The sequence below is a fragment of the Nestor notabilis genome, unplaced genomic scaffold (genome assembly GCF_000696875.1).
Source record: "Nestor notabilis isolate BGI_N333 unplaced genomic scaffold, ASM69687v1 scaffold17060, whole genome shotgun sequence".
Taxonomy (NCBI): domain Eukaryota; kingdom Metazoa; phylum Chordata; class Aves; order Psittaciformes; family Psittacidae; genus Nestor; species Nestor notabilis.
The window spans coordinates 24,487-44,016 of record NW_009910836.1 but is presented as its reverse complement, the minus strand read 5'-3'; the positions used below and the strand labels follow the sequence as shown (position 1 = coordinate 44,016).

The window sequence follows — 19,530 nt, the reverse complement described above, 5'->3', positions numbered from 1 at the left end:
AAGGAAGTTGTGAATGTTCTATCCCTGCCAGTTTTCAAGGCCAGGTTGGACAGAGCCTTGAACAACCTGATCTAGTGGGAGCTGTCCCTGCTTGTGGCAATGGGGTTAGAACTAGATGATCTTAAGGTCCTTTCCAACCTAAACTATTCTATGATTCTATATTTTGATTTCCTAGATAGACAGAGTTCAACACTTTCAGAGTTGAAAGAGGGAATGATGTTTTACCTCCAGCCTGCCTACCACTACTGGAAGTGACAACTGATCACAATAGAGAATGTGGAGACAGATGAGGGTTGTTTTATAGAAGAGTTAAATAACCTTTGTTTGTGGTGTTACAACTTTTAATATGGAGAAGAATGTTATACCTACCCAACCTGTATCTTCAGTTGTAATGAATTTTTTTATCCCAGTAGAGGTAGGTATTTGTTTCAAAGCATAAAACAAACACTGTCCGGGATTGTAAAGCATATATAGGATTTACTATGCTTTGACATGCATTTCAGTAGCACATTACTAGGAGGGCCTTTCTTTTCCAGCTTGTATGCAGCAAGTTGTGTGAGGTGAATGATGGAAAAGTCAGGCCATATTATTTAACATTTGTGTGCCAAATGGCCTCTCTTATTTGGGGAAATTGAAGTTTCTACTTTCATATTAGTTTAGCAATCACAAAAAGACTTTCCATTACTGAAAAGGAGTTGGAAATGAAGCTGGGGATAAAGTGACCTTTTGATTTGACTAATATACTGTGGTCTTGTGGTTTGATCATTGGATGGTGTTGAATTTTGGGGGATTCTTTTCCATCTTTTTATTCCTAAATATATCTGTTCTCAAAGGGCTGAGGCCTGTACACACTGACATGTTTGCAAAATGAAGCCTTTATTACTGTACTTTCTCTTTCTAAATTAAAAATTAAGACAATGCAAGTAATATCAAATACTTTGGAAGTAGCAGTCCATTTTAGATGTTTCAAGGGGCTTAGACCTCTTAGTTACTTTACTTATAGTGTCTCTATATCATGTAAAATGGGACAGTACAAGTATGACATAAATGTTTGCCCTCTCAAAAGCTATACTTGAACCCATAGCTGAAGTAACCTCCCCTCTTAGATTTATAGTATTTTCTTGCACTCTGATCTTAAAATAATAGGAAGTACTCCAAACAATTATTCTACAGCTTTTTACTCACATCAAAGTTGAAGATTGTTTTTTTTATTGTATCCTGCCAAAGCTTTCCATTATGAGTCACAAACTTTAACCGTACATGTTTGAATGTTAGCAATCAAGAAAAAATATTAATCGAAAAGCTCTCCTAGACTGTAAATAGTAAAAATAGGTTTAGCAGCAAACTTAAACCTGCACTGTTAGATTTTATTTCTTTTACAAATCTATTTCCTTTACCCAATATACTATTTAGAGAACTATTTTGGGTTTTCTGTTTAATTATGTGACAGTTTTCCCGTCCCTTAACAATTGTACTATGGTTCAAAAAAGGAAGTTGTGTTAGCTGCAAACATGATAAATCCTTTGGGCATTTTTAATGGATTCTGCCATTTATGATAATAATTTGAGAAAACACAAAGAAAGGAAAATGTGGCATGCTGCTAAGGAGAACTTGTAAGTCAAAACCAGCTGATAGTCAGGACTTCTAAAGTGGTCATTAGGAGGTTTTTTATCTAGTGTTAACAGATAGTAACAGTTTTAAGTGAAAAATGAAACTTTCACAACTGGTGTGAAAGCCAATGGTATAAATAGTTTAAACATCTAAAAACTTTTATTTTATAACCGCCTTTATTTTGGTTTCCCCTGAAAGACAGGTAATTCCGTGTAACTGTATGTGAGAAAGTATTTTCCACTGTTTTTCCATTTTTGTAGTTACTGTTATGCTTTAGCACAATGTTGTAAAGCAAACTGTGAATGAAATAGTAGAATACATGCAGAACAGCAACCCTGTTTAGTAGGAGAGTGTGCGTGTGTGAGTTTTTCTGTTCTTAAAAAAGCCTGGATTATCTGCTAAGGTATGTTATGAGCACAGCTGGGCCTGTTGGCTTCATTTTAATGCTTTCTCAGGGATAATAAGATTTACAAAACATGTCGCTAAAACTTACGCAGGCATATGCATTTACACAGAAATCTATGATATTTCTTAAAGACCCAGACAGGGATTACATTTGCGCTCATGCTGAAAGCTGTAATGCCACACTAGCTGAGACACATCCAACAGACACCGAGGAAAGGAATGGCCACATGAAATTCCTTGTGAGGAGCATGACACTCATCAGGACTGTGAAATGGAAGGTGATTTGTGACCCTGCGATTCTGCAAGGTGCTACATATCTGCAGAGGTCAGTTATGAGTGCTTCAAAGGGCAGGTTTCAGAAAAAGTGAAAAAAAGACTAAGGGAGAAAGGGCATGCTAACATAGGATTAAGCAGAAATATTGGATGTTAGGTTTGCTCCAGACACTGTTTGTTTTCTCTCACATGTTCAACATATATAAAATTTTCACTGCATGATTAAGGGGTTCCAAAGAAATCTGTTCTATGATGAATGGAAAAAAAAAAATAATTAGCCAGTGTAACAAAAGTGGAAGAATGACACTGAAAAAATACCACCGTGAAATGGCTTCCTGTTTCCTTTAGCAGCAAAATAATTCTTAGAAAGAGTTAAAGAAGAATTGTTGGTGCCCATTTATATTTTCCTTTGTGTAACTTTATCCTGAAGAAGTGCTTTGGAAAGATGGGTGAGTAAGGCAATATGGAGCCCTAAAAAAACTCCAATTGTATTAAACTTCTGTAAATGTTTCAACTTTTATTGCTTAGTATGGAAAACTAAAATTCTGGATTCTTTGGCTCACGCACAAACTATTTTTTTGTTCAGACAGGAGCTCACACAATTGCAATAAATTTTTTTTGAAAAAGCAAAATTGGAAGTCAGCGAGAGTTTGACTGTAAGTTCTGCATGTATAGTTTTAGAAAATATATATGTAGGAGCCTAGGAAAATACTTTTCTTTAATCAACTGAAGTCTCATGATCAGACAAAGTAAGCAGGGACTTATAATTGGGTCAAAGTCATCTCTGACAATCTTAGTGACTGAGAAACCATTCCACTGGAATTCTTGAGCTTGCCCCAGCTTTCCCACTGTAATCTGGGGAAGAACATGGCCTATCCTTAGAAACTGGACCAAATGGCATACTCTTTTCTAGTCTACTAGTTCTAGTGAAGGTACACATTGTGGCACAGTAGTGTGGTTTGTTACAAGATATACAAGAATTATTATAGATTCTGACTTTCAATGGATTTTTAATGTAACGAATGATGTGTGAGGAGCAGGGTCGATGGCACTGTCTGTATAGAGCACATCAGCTGAGGACAACAGGGACCTGAAGTCTGGGAATTACACCCTGATGTCCACAAATTTTGGATAAGTGACTATAGTGGCTGTGTAAAAAATTTTAAGTCTATTTGCCTAGGGATAAACCACAGCAATTAGTATTTGGTAATTTAAAATAGAGATTTATTGTAGTGACATCTGAAAACTAAGTAATTGAGATCTTTACATGGAGTAACTAAGTTTGTAACATCTCATTAAAAGTCTTTTACTCACAGATTCAAAGAATAATATCCACAAGGTCTGAACCTCTTAAGTAACAGAATTATTAGCAAGAGCCGACTGTTATTTGGGAAGCAAACACTGCTAGTCCTGCAGTGGAATGTACTGCTGCTTTAAATGCAGGGGACTCTGAATGTAAATTTGAAAGCACATAAAAGGAGTTAATATAGAAACAAGGTTTATAAAATGCATTGCTTGACAAATGTTGCCATTCCCACTCAACTTTGGATTCTTAACAGTGGCAGTCTGGCTTTAGAAAAAAAAACCCAAACAAACTATTTTCATTATATTTAAATTCTAGATAGCCTATGCAGGATACATCCAGAGTGCATTTTTTATCACTGAAGTATTTTAAGTTTTTCTTCCTTTTTTTTCCAGACACGAATTATATAGGGCTTTTTGTTAAACCGGAGTCCCAGGACACAGCCTATATTGGGTGCTTTAGTATTTTTGGCAGGTCAAGGGTGTCCCTGCTTTACAAAGCTAAAATAAAAAACTACAACCCTTCATTTTAGAGAGATAAGACTTGTTGAGAGGTGTGTCGTGTTTTTTTCAGATGTTTGCTTCCAGTGTTTGCTTCTTAAGCAACCACTTCTGAACAGTTTGCAATTCTTTAGATCTTTCATGTACCATCTTTGCAGAAAAAAATCTATTTTGCTAAGTATTTTTAGACAATAAAGTAGAGCCAAATGTTTTAATGCCTCCTTGGAGTTCCAATACAGCTGCTGTCCAGGGAAGGGCTTTCATCAGACGATTGATGATGACTGAGTTTTGGTCACTCTACACTAGGAAAGAGCCTCTAGGGGACATGTCTAGGAGGTGAGACTCAAGAAAGGAAAGATTATATACACTCCTATCTCAACTACTGGTTTTTCCACTTGGATGTGTTTGTTCCAAGAGGTTTCTGCATGGAAATTTTTTTGGTGTAATTTTGTAAGTTAACTCTTACTGAGAATGACTCACCGCTAATCTGTGAGGAGATGATGCTGGCAGCTCCCACCTTCATTTAATGAAATTCTTCTACATGAAAGCAGTTTATAAAAATGCTTTGGTAAATAGGCAGACAGTCATGATGCATATGTTATTTGGTGCTGCACGTAAAAGATGCATCTCCAGAAGTCAAAATGGGAATTAGAAGTCCCACTAATAAAGTCCTATTAAAACGCAGCTGGTAAAGATCCTTTACAGGAAAAACTGCATTTCCTTTCCTAGCATAGGCTGCAATTATACAAACATTTGGTAGTGAGAGTAGTGTCTCCCACATGAAGATCTACTAACTAGTGTAATTATTCACATAAAATAATTCATATGCTGTCTTTCATATTTGCATGGTTTGAAGGAGAAATGACATGTACATTCTATATAGTTAGATGGATTAGATGACCTGGTAGAAGCACATCTTTTCCAGCACAGGTAGCTTCAAGAACCTGCAGCATTAGCTATCATAGTGTTATGAATCAGTGTTTCCAATACTGCAGTGGAATTCCTAGAGTTGTACTTTCAAGAGGCAGTAATAACAAAATGTTGGCAGCAGCCATGAGTAGCTAACAGTTTAGGATGGTATATAGCGTGTTTCAGAATACCCACAGCTTTTGGTATGCCAATTCATGGGTTTTTTGGGAGTGGATATGAGACTGTTTTAAATTGTTAATTGTCACAGCTGGGTTAGAAAGTACTAACTCAATAAGCAAATGAAAAGAAGGACTTATGTAATTTTGATACTGTATTTGTGCTACTGTGCAGCTTTGCCCACTTGCAGATGCAGACTTGTGAATTATGGAAATGACAATGCTGTTTCAGTTTTCCAAGATTCTCTAAATATATTTAGCGAATTGCACCTCCAGAAATACTTTTAATGGCAGTCTCAAAGGAGGCATTCAGCTTGAATATGTTCAGTGATTTGGAACTGTACTTTTAACTGAGCAAAATCTTTTCAGAATATTATTTACATGACTATAACATGAAGGAAAATTATGAAACAAAAATAGATTAATTAAGTCTGAAGCATTTGGTTGCGTAGTTTCAACTGGTGCAAATAAGTGTAGGTGCATCAAAGTGAGCATAGCTATATAGATTTAACTTATTTTTTGGTACAAAGTTCATACTCAAAAGTAGGGAATAATGATATTAATTAGAATCCTGAAAAGTAATGAACAATATTTCGGACACAAGATAAGTTTATGTATTAACTCTGAGCAACTTTGACTTGAAAATTTAATAAAAATATAATTGAAAAACTTCATAATATTCTCTATTACATGTCAAAAATGTTTTAAAGTTGACTGTTTCTGGGTAAATCTTGCTTTTACATGTAGTGGCTGGTAAAACAATAATAACCGTATGGAGCCCTTTATGCTAGCTCCTTCCTGGTGTAAAGTCTCAGTGAACTATTTCATTTTGTCAGAAAATACGATTAACTAAGGCATCAGAAACAACTAGAAACAATGTTTCTTTGTATGTGTTTTTCAGATTAATGATTTTTTTTCTAGATTATTGCCCTGATAGTGAAGTACTTTGCTAATATCTTGAAGGAAAAAAAAAAGTCATTTTGCATTGAATCACATATCATTGTTGGGTCCTATTAGCGTTCATTGATTCAAACTAATGTAGAGGAGCAAGGCCAGGTTGGACAGAGCCTTGGGCAACATGGTCTAGTGTGAAGCATCCCTGCCCATGGCAGTGAGGTTGGAACTAGATGATCTGAAAGTCCTTTCCAACCCAAACCATTGTGTTACACGCAACATTCAACTACTCAGAAGTAACAAGATTTTTGCATTGATCACTTTGTATAGATTGCTTCATTCTAAAGTAAATAACCATATAGTAGTTGTTCTCTGCAAACACTTGAACATCATTTATAGGAAGGTATGCAGTTAAGAACATTTAGTGTAACTTCACCATAACTTTATAGTGAAATAAATTTAGAAATAGGTCGTTCATAGTATGGGCTTTCTGACAGTAAGTGTTGGAAAATATGAGTGAAAGTTGAAAATCTGGACATTGAATAACATCTCTAGTGGTGAAATTCTGATGGCCTTTTTGTCACAAATCATTAGTGGTTATTGTCAATACTCACTCTCAGTATGGATGTCAGGATCAGAAAATCATCTGCAACTGCCAATATCTGGCTTATTTTTTAAAATTTTTGTTTGGGCTCTTACATCGCTGGTATTAACTGTAAAGTCATTTCTGTCTGAGAAATGAAGGTACATCAGCTATTGATCTAAGCCAAGAAAAAAACAGCAGGGGGTTCTTGCACATTTTGCCCGTGATTCTGACCCCACCCAGTTAGCAGCAGATTTTTGTATCACAGATATTCTGACCAGTCTCTTTTCTCTCTTCTGTGACCAATCTTTTTTTTCCTAGGCATGCATGCATCAAAAGTGAAAATACCAAAATGACCAGTTTTCATATTCTACACATAGGGGTTAGAGCCTGAGTTTGTTTGCTTTGTATGCTTCATCTCTCAATGATGTGGAGAGAAGGAAAGAGGAACTGTGGCAGGACAATACAAATGCTGGGATTAACAGCAATCCTTAGAGTAAAGTAGAAGTAACTTTTGAGGGTGGGGAATAGTGCAATTATTAAGGATTTTTTTCTTTTTCTTTTTTTTTTTTTTTATTTAAATAAGAAAGAGCTATTATTAAACTTAGGAAAAATCTAAGCGTCCAAAGTTCTCTAGAACAGTCACTTAGAGCTTTGAATACCTTTCCAAATGTACCATCTACATGAGTTACCAATGAGCATTTCTGTCTAACAGGAGATAAAGGTGGCGCTTTCTGAAAACTGATAAAAGCTGTTCTGAGGAAGAGGTATGACCTGCATCCCTCAAAGCAGTGTTTAACTGCCTACATTATTTGACATCCAAAGAACAAAGGTTTGCAAAAAAGAGACTGATAAGGTACTAATACCTGCATGTAGGCTACATCTTCTGAGAGTGTGCCAGAATTTGTCTGGGAGAAGGCAGAAGACAGACAATATAGATTGCTGTATTTTTCATCAGGTGGTTTGTACCATCTGTGTATATTTTACATGTGCCTTTTGAGAGGCAAGCAGTGCAACTCAGATCCCTTCAGGCTTTGTTCTCTGCCTCTACACCTACCATTTGGCATAAGATGTAGTCAGTAGAAGAAAACTGTGGTTGTTGGGACTTTTTTCTTGTCTTAGTTGCAACAGCTGCAAAACAGATGTAGGCTTACATGAATTCTGCCAAAAATCTCTTCCAAGTCTCCCACCCATTTGCTACCAAAGAGAAGCTAGTCAGGTGATATGAACAGAGACCTTAAGTTCAGAAAGAGATGGGACCTCCCAATCCTGGTAGTCAGGTGATACAAACAGAGACCTTAAGTTCAGAGAAGAGATGGGAGCTCCCAATCCTGGCTCAAAGGCTTTTAAAAAGAAAAAGTCAGAAAACTTAGTTTTACCACTTTGGAATTTAAACCAGCCACAATTTCTAAAATTACTATTCCAAGTAGTATGATGTCAATGGGAAATAAAAGGCAATCTGTTCATGAACCAGAGCAACATTGCTGCAGAGAAAATCAGATGACAGCAGTCGTTCATAACTGGCGTTCACCTAATAGGCATCCAAGTCTCTTTTTAGATAATTTTCAATATCTCAAATGCCTCAAGTAGAATACCATTATCTTGCTGGCCAGATATTTGCTGAAACAGATTTATTAGGATTCGGTTCTGTTGGATGGACCTCAGTATTAAGAGGCGGTTAGCTTTCTATGTACCTGCCTCAGGTTTCTGTGTACCTCTCCAACTTCTGCTTTCAGCAATATTGGAACATATCATGTGTACCTTGACTATTAAAAATGCATTCAATGACATTCATAACAAATAAATGAAAATCCGAAACTTTTCCACTGTGTCAGTCTGTTGCTGAAATCATACTGCTGACAAAACTGTGGCTGCCAGGCACTTACAATCCAGTGTTGATTTAAAGGTAGAAAAATGGTACTCATGCAGCTACATTTCCCTTTCCTTACATCAGTATCCCAGGAACCTGGAATTCAGATGCTAACTGCATTTGTAAATTGGGAGCTAACAACCATGAGTATTAACCTGAATGACTTGGCTCCTTATGATTTTACTGGCTGTACAGCAATTTCGTTTTCCTCATGGAACCATCTTCTTGCTGAAAAATTGATAGTGTTACAAGTCTTAGTCACTTAGTATCCTCCTGAGAGAAGCTTGGATGGGTCCTCCTGAGAGACGCTTGGATAGCTGTTCCTGAACATTTTCCCTTTGACCATTCATGATAGCGGTAGCTATCAAGGTTTTACACCCTTGAACCCACTTTCCATTGCATTTCCAGGCTTACGTCTTCATTGCTAGTACTAAATTTTCAATCTGGAGTCAGTGTCCTCTATAGGTGCTAATGCTTATCTAAGGTCAGAACCTTTAGTTTGGAAACCAGTGAGCCATGGATCTTACAGCAAGTACCGGCATGGGAAGACTTCTTGGCTCATGGCCTCATGCAGACACAGGTTTACCAAGACAGTTAGGAGGACTTTAGCAATGACTTTCATGAAATATTTTAATGTGTTGTACTGCAGATAAGGAGTATCAGCACTCACCTGCTTTCAAACATGTATGAAACATACGTCTGGTGGTATAAGGACAGAAAGTCTGAATGCTAAGAAAATGTTTTATCTCTATTCAGTGATTCACTGGAATGCTGATATAGGAATTTAAGTATTTAAGTTCAGGTCATCTACATAGTATTTGGGCCATATAATGAGATGGCAGATAAGGAAATTTCAAGGAAGAAAGGTAATGTCCGTGTCCCTCCAGTGGAAAAACATGGAGAGAAGTTATAGTGACTCTAGTTTGCCAACTAATATGAAGGAAGAAATGTGAACTTCTAGATTCAAGGTGGTTTTGATCTGTAAAGTTTTCTGGTTCAGTTGGATAATAGACCTTGGCCCAACACTGTAGTCAATGGGTATGCCATCTAATGGGGTGTATCCAAGATAGTCCTACTCCAGCTGTGGCTGAGCAACTTCAAGATCAGTCAACAACTTTGGTGGATACCCTCACTCATACAACCAGCAGAATGCTCCATGTTTGAAATAAAGTTCTTTGTGTCATGTCCGCAAAATTTAAGAGGTTTGGTGATTTGAAGCCATTAGCTTAAAACCATTTAAAATTAATGACTGTAGCACTGAGTCAAGCATCAACAGTTCTCATTAAAAAAAAAAAAAGAGGTTCCCTTCCAAGCAAGAGCGCGACTGACAAAAAATGAAAACATTTTATACCTTTATAAAAGTAGACAGTTGACGGTATTTTTGAAACCAGACTCACTGGCTAGTTGGACAGTCTCAGGCATGTCGATGATTCATCTCACAGAGTCCCAGGGAATGGTTTCTTGTGAGCCTGCTCATTTGGATGTTGATGCAGGTTTCTATTTAAATCAGCAGCTGAAGTGTGAATTAATCTGTGACATTTTTAAGATGGTTCATGAGGCCAGAATTTGATTAATGATACTCCTACTGATCTCCTGCTAATTTTGGATTTATAGGTGTTGTATCATACCCAAACTTATAAATGTCTGGTCTTTTTTTTTTTTTTTTTAACTTTCCACTCTTTCTCTATTTTCTTTCTTTTTTTTTTTCCCCCTCAGTTTCTTTTTTTCATTTAATTAAACAGACTTCACTGGCAGTAACAGAATGACTGTCACTGAGTTCAGTAGTTGATCTCAGGACCAAATGTACCTGTTTCTGAGAGTGAAAGGAATAAGAGGGGTGGTAATGAAACTTTCAGCAAAGCTCCTCTGATTTTGGCCAAAGTATTCCTTAAGTAGTGAGCTGTAGTGGTAGAAAATTTCCTATACTTACACCAGCTGTGGCATAACCTCCCTGCCTGTGCTGTGGCATAAGTAAGAGAAGATCCATTATCACATGGGACGTACTTACCAATTTCTTTTTGATGTGTGTTGAAATATGGTGCTTTGTCTGTTTCCTTTCCCTGAAAGTGTAACTGGACTAAACTTTAAAATGTATTCTTTGAAACAGAGCTTTGGCTTAAGTGCTTTGGCACTTTGAAATAGTGCTTTGGCTTAAGCTTCACTAATACTAGTGAAGTGATAAGAGAGAGATTCTTGAAGTATTACTCATTAACACACTAATCAAATGATACCCATCCTGTACTGGTTGGATGCACTGAGAGTTGCCAGAAGTGGGAAGATTTGAAGCTCTGCAGAAATTTGACAGAGAACTGCTAGGAAATGAAACACTGCAAGGTTTTAAGCTGAAGTCCGACATCTGTGAATGAAAGCAGCAGCTCACATCAGTCAGAATTACTGCTGCTTTCCTGATTTACAGTGAAGAATCCATGGGTATGAAAGCTAGGGTATGTTTCTGAGAAAGAAGGTTTGAAGAATGTAACTTAAGCATGTTGCTATCTTTGGGCTTACTGCATTTCCTATTTAGCCATACACTTATCATTAATTCCACTTTTTCTTTTCCTTTTTTTTTTTTTTTTTCAGATTCCCAAGAAGGAAACTACAAGTCAGAGGTCAACAGTAAACCCAGGAAGGAAAGGACAGCTTTCACCAAGGAGCAAATCAGAGAGCTAGAAGCAGAATTTGCTCATCATAACTATTTGACCAGGCTGAGGCGATATGAGATAGCAGTAAACCTTGACCTCACCGAAAGACAGGTACTAATACAGAATAATGGACTTTAAATGCTTGCCCAATATTTAGCAGTGGTAGCTCTTCACAGTAGAGCACTTATTTATGTTACTAATAGGTATGCTGGTATATCAGATCGAATGTTTATAGCAAAATGTTATAAACGTATTATGTGTCTGCTATGCAAGTAATTTATATTTTCATATGTACCAGCTACTGATTAGTTTCATCTAGTAGGCAAAGATGGAAGATAAAAGCATGAGTAATATGTCTGTTTAACTGGTGCACATCTTTTCTAATCTGTCCACACTGATGTGGCTGAAGTGGTAGGTCCCAAATACTGCATGCACAAGCAGTTGATTTTCCTGCACGCAACATATATGAGCATCTTGGTTTAGTCTATTAAATATATGCAGTTGCCGTTTGTCCAGAGTTTCTGAACATCCTGTTTCCAGATGGCAGTAAGAATGGGAACATCAGCAAAACTGGAATACAGCATTTTTAACCACTTTATCTTACCCTGTGCTGTGAAAGCAGAGGAGATGATGGAATTTCTTACCACTGTTACTGGTTTCCTGCTCACCAAACCCTGGTTCGGGAAACACTTTTGCACGTGCTCAAGTTTCATCATGCATGCTGTCGCATAGGCTTCTAATGGAAAAATTAATGTTAGGCATGTACTGAACTGTTTCAGGATCTCATCCCTACACATTGAATAGGTAATAAAGTCACATTTCAAATAATAATTACACCAACATACAGATTTCAAATATGTGTTTTAATAAAGACATTTAGAATACTGGGCTCAAGTACACCAAATCTGATGACATATTACCAACAGTTTTATCATTAAAATTGAAAGCTTTTTGCCCACTGATAGACAGTTACCCTATTTTTGTGACTCAATATTAGATTGAGGGATGGCTTTAGATATAATTAGTAAGATCATAGAATGATGATGGTAGAAGGTATTGCTGTATCTGAAGATATATTCAAGGGAAGGTATAAAAATAGCACTGTGATTTGTGAACTCTAGATATGAGAAGTTTTGCAATTTTCTTGCGTTTCATTAACACCGACTATAAGTAAATATCTCAGTGAAAATCAGCCTTTTCTATACACATGAACACACATTTACTCACAAAAGCAAATGAAACAGTTTTTTCCTTTGAAGACTTCTAAAACGTGGCTATCCATTCCAGCTGGTCAAGAAGCAGCCAGTAATTTCTCGTTTTACTTCAACAAGTTGCCAGGTTCCAATGCAGTAATTTTCAGTTACTTAAATGTGTTACATTTGTAAAGCACATCATTTTGTATCAAACAATTGATAAAATTTTGCCTTTTTCATTTCCACTGACTAGGGTAATCTGAGACAATTAGATTAACTTCCACACCTCATTTTGACAGCTAAGGGGAGGACGAATGAATTATTATCTCAGTGACAAAGCATACATTTAAAAAAAAAAAAATCTGCCTGTCATTTGATGTGGATCAGTCAGCAGAATTCAGAAAACATATCCCCATATTTAATAATGATGAATTTGGCCTGGAATTTAACTATTCCCCTGATAAATTCTTTACTCTGTTCTTCAAAGAAGAAAAGTAGTACAGTAGTACAACTAAATGAAGACACAGTTCACTATGCTAAAAGAAGCACTTAAACAACATTTAAGGTACTGAAAAGGGACAGGTAAATATCAAATATTGTCTCCGGAGGAGAAAAGGCAGCCCATGCTACGCAGGTGCAAAGAAGTCATTTAAGTCATGTGAGCACTTGCTGTTTTCTAGCTGTCACGTAATGTCAGTTCTAAGCATTCTGCTGATAATTGTGATAATTTCTATAGAATTATAATTAGTCTAATTATGTAATCTAATTCTTCTCTGCTTCCCCAGATTATCATTGACAACTGAGCTGCTAGAGATAACTCCCTTCCTTCCTTCCTTCCTGCTTTCCTTCCTGCTTTCCTTCCTGCTTAAAGCCACCCTTACTTAGTAAAGGAAAGCATTAAGATTTCTAGCTTGATAAAGTCCAATTCTGTATCTTACTGCAATAAAACGGTCTGACAGAAAAAAAGAAAAAAAGACATAAAACCTGCATTGTTAATCGAAAACACAAAGAAAATGATGAGGAAATTCTGGACATATTTTTCAGTTTCTGAGTCATACTAACGCAAGTCATGATGTCACTTCCAATGCTGTCAATTAGAAACGCCTCTTTTTTAAAATCAAATATATTGCTTTGATGGAAAAAGGGTGTAAATAGGCATGGATCTGGGTGTGGGTTTCCTTGGTATATGGCAGTCTTCAGAAGCTGAATGCAGTAAATCAAAAGGCTTGACTCTTCTTGCATTGCAGAGAATGGTACCTGATAGTCAGTAGTTCCTTTGTTAGAATAAGTGAACATAGAAGTGATAACCTCAATATCATCACTGTCTTGATCTCTCATGAAATACTGAATTTGCACACAGAAAACTGAAACTTGCTTCAGATAATACAATGACAATAAACAGCAATGGGTGTTGGGTGAACTAACATACTTGCTCAAAAAATAGGTTTGAGAGCAGACCTAACCCTGATGGAATTACTTGTTTCGCATAATTGTTTTTACTAGGTTTTTAAAAATTACAAGCATCTTATTATTCAAAAGGCAAACAAAAAGTAATCTGGGGCAAGTATCGTTGGGTCATCCTGAAGTTACAACTTTCAGTTATATCCCAAGATGTAAGATAAATCATGGAGCCTATTATCTTAAGAAAGCTCAATCTACCTCTTGACTATAGTGATAATTTCAACCATACACAGCAGCTTAAAAGAGGCACTGACCAACTAACAATTCATAATTACCTGTCTGGTATTTAAACAAGTTGTAGAAAAAAAGTATGTCTAACCATATTCAAAAAGCTGTATAAGGGTGTTAAGGTTTTCTACAGCCATCAAAGTAAGGCATTTGACTTTTGAAACAACTTACAAGATCAGTGCAAACATAAATGACTCATGGAAGGCCATTTCAGAAGAAAATATGGATCAGGAGAAGGAATTAATCCTATCACTCCCTAAAAAGGAAACCTGAGTTACAAGACAGGAGGATGAAATGAAATAAGTGCCTCAATTGCCCAGATATTTAGAGTGCACTTTGAGAGCATTATAAGCACATCTGGTGGTAGGATGGGTCTATTATGGTATTGTTAGAATTCCAGCAGTATAGATATGTATAATTCCTGCTCCATCTCCTATAGAGTGTACTCACAATCCCTGCTCAGCCAGCAGTTAATAGTTTTCAGCTGGCAGGCCCCTATTATATTTTGAAAAGCCAGTTAGACTAAAAACTATCTTATATCCCTAGATATTTCTAACCTTGACAAGCGCATTCTTGGCTTTTTTGTACATCCAGATAAACCTGGAGAAGGTTCCATGCAGACTTTTTAATATCTCACTGTGGGATGAGGAGAGGAAGCAGCTGCAGTGGGGTATCAGAGGCGTGGCAAAATGGACATTTTAATGGAGTTGGTCCTGCCAAATATAGAAAGAGTAGGAGATCTTTCCACCTCGCAAGATCTTTTTGCATGGAGCTAATCAAAAGAGTAATGTTGCAGTTCTGCAGGCCAGCTAAGGTTACCGGAATAAACAGTCCAAACACGTAATGCTTCTGTTTGCCAACATAAACGGAAAATCCCACCTAGTCAGATTAAATTCTGCTGATGGCAATGAGAATTCTTCTTAACTTTAATTTCCAACATCCACCGAGAAGCCACCAATCATTTATAAAAGCCCTGAAGCCATTGATTTTGCATAGAAAAAGAACAAAACTTTGTCAAAACGAAGAGTGATTTTGCAACTGTGTTTGGCTCCTATGTATGTGGTACCAACACAGGATGAGTGACAAAGGAATAAGCTTTGTAATGCCTTTTTCTAACATAAAGAGAAGCAAGTAGCATTGTTATTTAAATGTATTTGGGCAATGTTGGTATAATACCATAACTCACACTGTAGCACTGCATTGTTATGACTATACAAGCAATGAATGAAGTTTTCCATTAGAAAAGTTTCCACAATGCCTCATCACCAGTGACTTCATTAAAATCCTTTTCAGCATTGCAGAGCTCAGGCAAAGCTAACCACTGCATTTTTCAGACTTGACTGATAAGGTAAGAGTAGCATCCCTTAGTCACCCGGGTGAGAAACCAGGGAGTTCAGTGTTCCTCAATCAGTTATTTGTTCTGAACCATCTCTGGAAGAGTAAATGTTTTCTCCATGCATCACAGAGCATGTCTAGTTTCCTACTCTAGGAAAACAGATTTCTAAGGTTAGCTGGTGAAATTACTCCCCTGTATACTTTCAAACAAAATAAAGCAATGGATTGATAGGAAAAGCTTGACCATCTAGGTCTGATTTATTGTGCTGTCACGTCTTCTCTGAAAGGTGGCTGCTCAGGCCAAGCTTCTGTGTGTTGAGCACTCTCTATACACACTGTAATAATGACCTTGTGTGGCTTGAAATCCTTTGGATTGTTTGTTTTATTTAAAGTAACACTCTCAATAAAATAAAACTCACTAATACTTTTATATTTGTCTTGAGCAATATAAATACCAGTAGTAAGAGTTACTGTGCTAACTCAGTTCTTAGGAAAGAATGCTCCTGACAAACTTAATTACAACTTGTGCATAATTTTGATTTGTACAATAATTCTTCTAAAAAAAGTACATGGCAAAACTTCAAACAGCATATTTACTTTTGCAGTATTGATTGAACTCAAACAAGCAATTCCATGTGCAAAGATCCAAGTGCCTCAAGCTGTTAGTTGTCAATGGGCCCTACACCTGCAGAGAAACCCCATGAGGTTCTGGGTGGGGAGAAACCTCTGTGTGTGTCAAGCAGCATATGTGATATAGACAGAAATATTAGCAGCTCAGACAGCTTCTTCTACAAAGTGAGTAAGGCTTTGCTGTCCCCTACTCTACCCTTTCTTAGACATGAGTTGAGAAAGATGCGGCTTCTTCTGTCTCCTGTTTAAGAAGATAGGAGCTTTTTAGGTTTGTCATGTATGGTCACTTTAAGAACCACAGAGAAGAACAAATGATATTGGAGAGGTACAAATAAATGTAGAATTTGTAAGACACTGAAAAATGTAGAATACCTTTCTAATTTCACTAATTTCTTCTCCTGAAGACAGGCCTTGCTGAAAACAGCTGCTGCTTCTTGAGGCTTCCTAGCTTTAAAAATGGATGTTGATTTTGAAGTTAGTTTACCATCAAAAGACTCAGGTCTGGCTTATTTTGGAAAGCAAAAAGGTCCCTCTAGGTTTGAAGTCATGAATTGTGGAACTAGTTTAAGTGAATACAAATGAAGATGCTTCTTACTTGGGCAGGGAGATAGCTTCCGTAGCCATAAAGACCTGGAGGATTGTGATGAGCTGGTAGTCAGAGGTGGCTTTCTGCCGAGTCCCTCTTCTTGATATATGCCTTTCTTTGTACCAGAGTAGTAGCAAAAAAAAAACCCCATCAACATACTTAGCTAAAAGCCAGTCTTGATTACACAGCTTTCTTTAACTTTCACACTCAGCTAATCTGTGCAAAATGAGTGCAGAATGACGCTTATTAGATTTTTTTTCTTGTGAAATAAAATGCTCCAGATGTAATTCATGCAGGTAAGTGCCTATACAAATACGAGGCAAAGTTTAGCTAAAGGCGATCTTCCCCACAAATTAGTTTCCACCATGTGTTTCTTTTGTAGATTTTTATATATATGCAAAAACATTGGTGAAGGTAGACTCTAAAAGGATATATTGTAGAAGAATAAAGTGATGAAGTTCTCGCAGCAGCCCCACAGATTGCCTTTCTTTGCCCCTGGCCAAAAAAAAAAAAGATTAATTTTATGAAAAGTACTCCCTTAGATTATGTACAACAAGCCAGTAGGAGCAAAGTGTTCTGAAATAGTGTGTTCCATTCTGCTTAAGGTATGTTAGCCTTGAAACTGATTTAGGAGAGGTTCTGATAGGAAGGGTTAGCTGTTTGATCATCAAATTAATTTTGAAGATCACTGCTGGAAAAGGTGGCAGTGCTTTAGCAGAGGGAGGTAAACTGAGTACTCTCAAAGACTCTGAAACTGGAATGAAATACTCCTATCACTTCTCTCCTCTGAAATATAATGTCCATTCCATCCCTGTCTAACCGTGGGAGGTAGAAAGGAAAATGTATCACCTAAGCAGTAACCAAACCTCAACTGACTTCTATGTAACGAAAAACCAGAACACACTCCTACACCTTCCTGGGTGCCAAAAGCTCCAACTGGCCTTTGTGCACCTGCCAAAACCTCCTGTTTTTCTCAACAGCTGCTGCAACGTACTTGTGCACATGCAGTGCGAAGTCCTGTAATGTAACACAGAGCAGACTGCTTTAAATCAGTGAGCAGGTGACTTCAGCAATTTTAATCAGAAGGTTCTGGTACCATCCATTAATTTCCAAAGAAAAGTTAATTTTCTACAATTTATGTATTTTAGTACTGTTCTGTAGTAACTAAGAAGACATTCAATAAGAAGAAGACATTTAATACTCAGATTTCTTTAAACTGGTTTTAAGCCCAAATGAGATTTAAGATTTTTAAGTGGTTTTCTTTGTTTGTTCTTTTTATTTAATATAAAATGAAATTCCTTTAAATTACATGAGGAAGAATGTTAAGTTTAATTGAACAAAACTACCTTAATTTCTCTCTCATGTATCCAGCATGACTGAAATCCAGCTGAACTCTTTAAAATCTCATAACCTAGAATAAGAAAAAAAAAAAACAAAACCTTTTCTGGTTTTATAAGTATGTTGAATAAACTATCATTAAAATATTATCTATATATTGAAAAAAGGTAAGTTTCAGCTGTATAACAGCAGCGATTTCAGTAGAGTTCAGGAGTTTGACTTTCTTTAAAACTTGGCAGCATAAATGTTGTATCTAAAAATAACAGGAAAGTTTTCAGAGCCAAAGACAGTTGAGAAGCAAACCTTTAATTTTTTTCTTTTATATTTTGAGAAGTCAGGGTTAATTTTTGTTATCCACATGTTTGTCTGCATTAGAGGAAAGTAAACTGACAGATTATAAAAAAAAAAAAAAAATGACAGTGGCTGACCGGGCACAGAATGCTTAAAAAGCTTGGTGATTTGCTCTTCCTGACACATCATTTAGGTATAATAAAACATGGAATTTGGGGTACTGACTTCAAAGACTCAGAAATATGCATCTTTTATAGCAAAATATCAGTTTCAACTGGCACGGTGCTCTTGTTTCTAATTTTTAAGGTTTGCGAGATATAAGGCCTGAAATTTTAATCTCATTTGGGACTCATGCCACAGAAACCTGGAATAGAAAACCTAATTTTAGGAAAGAATTTTTCATTTCAGAAAAGAGCTTTTTAAAAGAGAAGTGTCTTTTTTTCTTAAAAGAAGACAGACAGCAGACAGTGCAATTAAGGTAGTCTGTAGTCATTCACACTTTAGTTTTTCAGACAAGAATGTCTTTATGAAAAAAAAAAAGCATGAGTTATAGAAGGTATCTGTTTAGCTTTTCTCTGTAAGTACAGAATGCTAAAATCTCATGTCAAAAGGAAGCATCTGTATTCTACACCGCAGGGTAGGAGTCAGTTATTCTCAAAGTGAGTGTGACTGAAGTCCTCTGCTGAAGAGAGTACTAAAGCAGAAGTTTAGGTGATATGCTCATTTGGAACAAAAATGATGTGTTGATGTCCACATCATGAAGCTGTATTAAAGATACATAATGCAAAACAGCACATAATGTGGCCCCTAAGCCTTCTACAGACCTGTATCTCCTAAGTATGTAATGATTACTTCAGTATTGTAGACACTAAGAATGTCAGCCCCCTTGTTTTGAATCTCTTCCCATGATTCCTAGAGAGTAGACCTTAAAATAAATTGGTCACAGCAAAAACATTTATCTTGTACATCAGGAGATGTGCAATGCGAAATCATTTACTCATATCTTAAGTAACAGTCTAATCATCAGATGTGGAGATGCAGATGCTAAACAACTTGTTGACTAAGGGAAAAGAAACTGTGCTTTCATATCAGTAAGCAGATGTGCTCAATAGACTGGCTCATAACTGCTGATTTAGAAACAGCTGTTAGTGCTACCATCATCTTTAATATAGTTCATTTCCCTCTACTTCCTTTGTTTTCCTTATATACAGATGCTTGCTCTGTACAGTTAAGTTCTGCTAGTCAGAGGGTGGAGAAAAGGGAGTGCATTTTAATAAATAATAGGCAATCAGGACCTGATTC

At 36.7% G+C, this 19,530-nt stretch overlaps 1 protein-coding gene across 1 annotated transcript in view; it reads left to right on the top strand.

Moving 5' to 3' along the window:
- Nucleotides 1–9,944: 9,944 nt before the first annotated feature.
- The window catches only part of LOC104403634 (homeobox protein MOX-2-like), a 14,997-nt gene continuing 5,411 nt past the window's right edge, over nt 9,945–19,530 (top strand). The window contains exons 1-2 of the mRNA XM_010011858.1: nt 9,945–10,017; nt 11,105–11,277. Coding sequence (XP_010010160.1) covers nt 9,945–10,017; nt 11,105–11,277 — 246 coding nt within the window. The remainder of the gene's footprint in view (nt 10,018–11,104; nt 11,278–19,530) is intronic.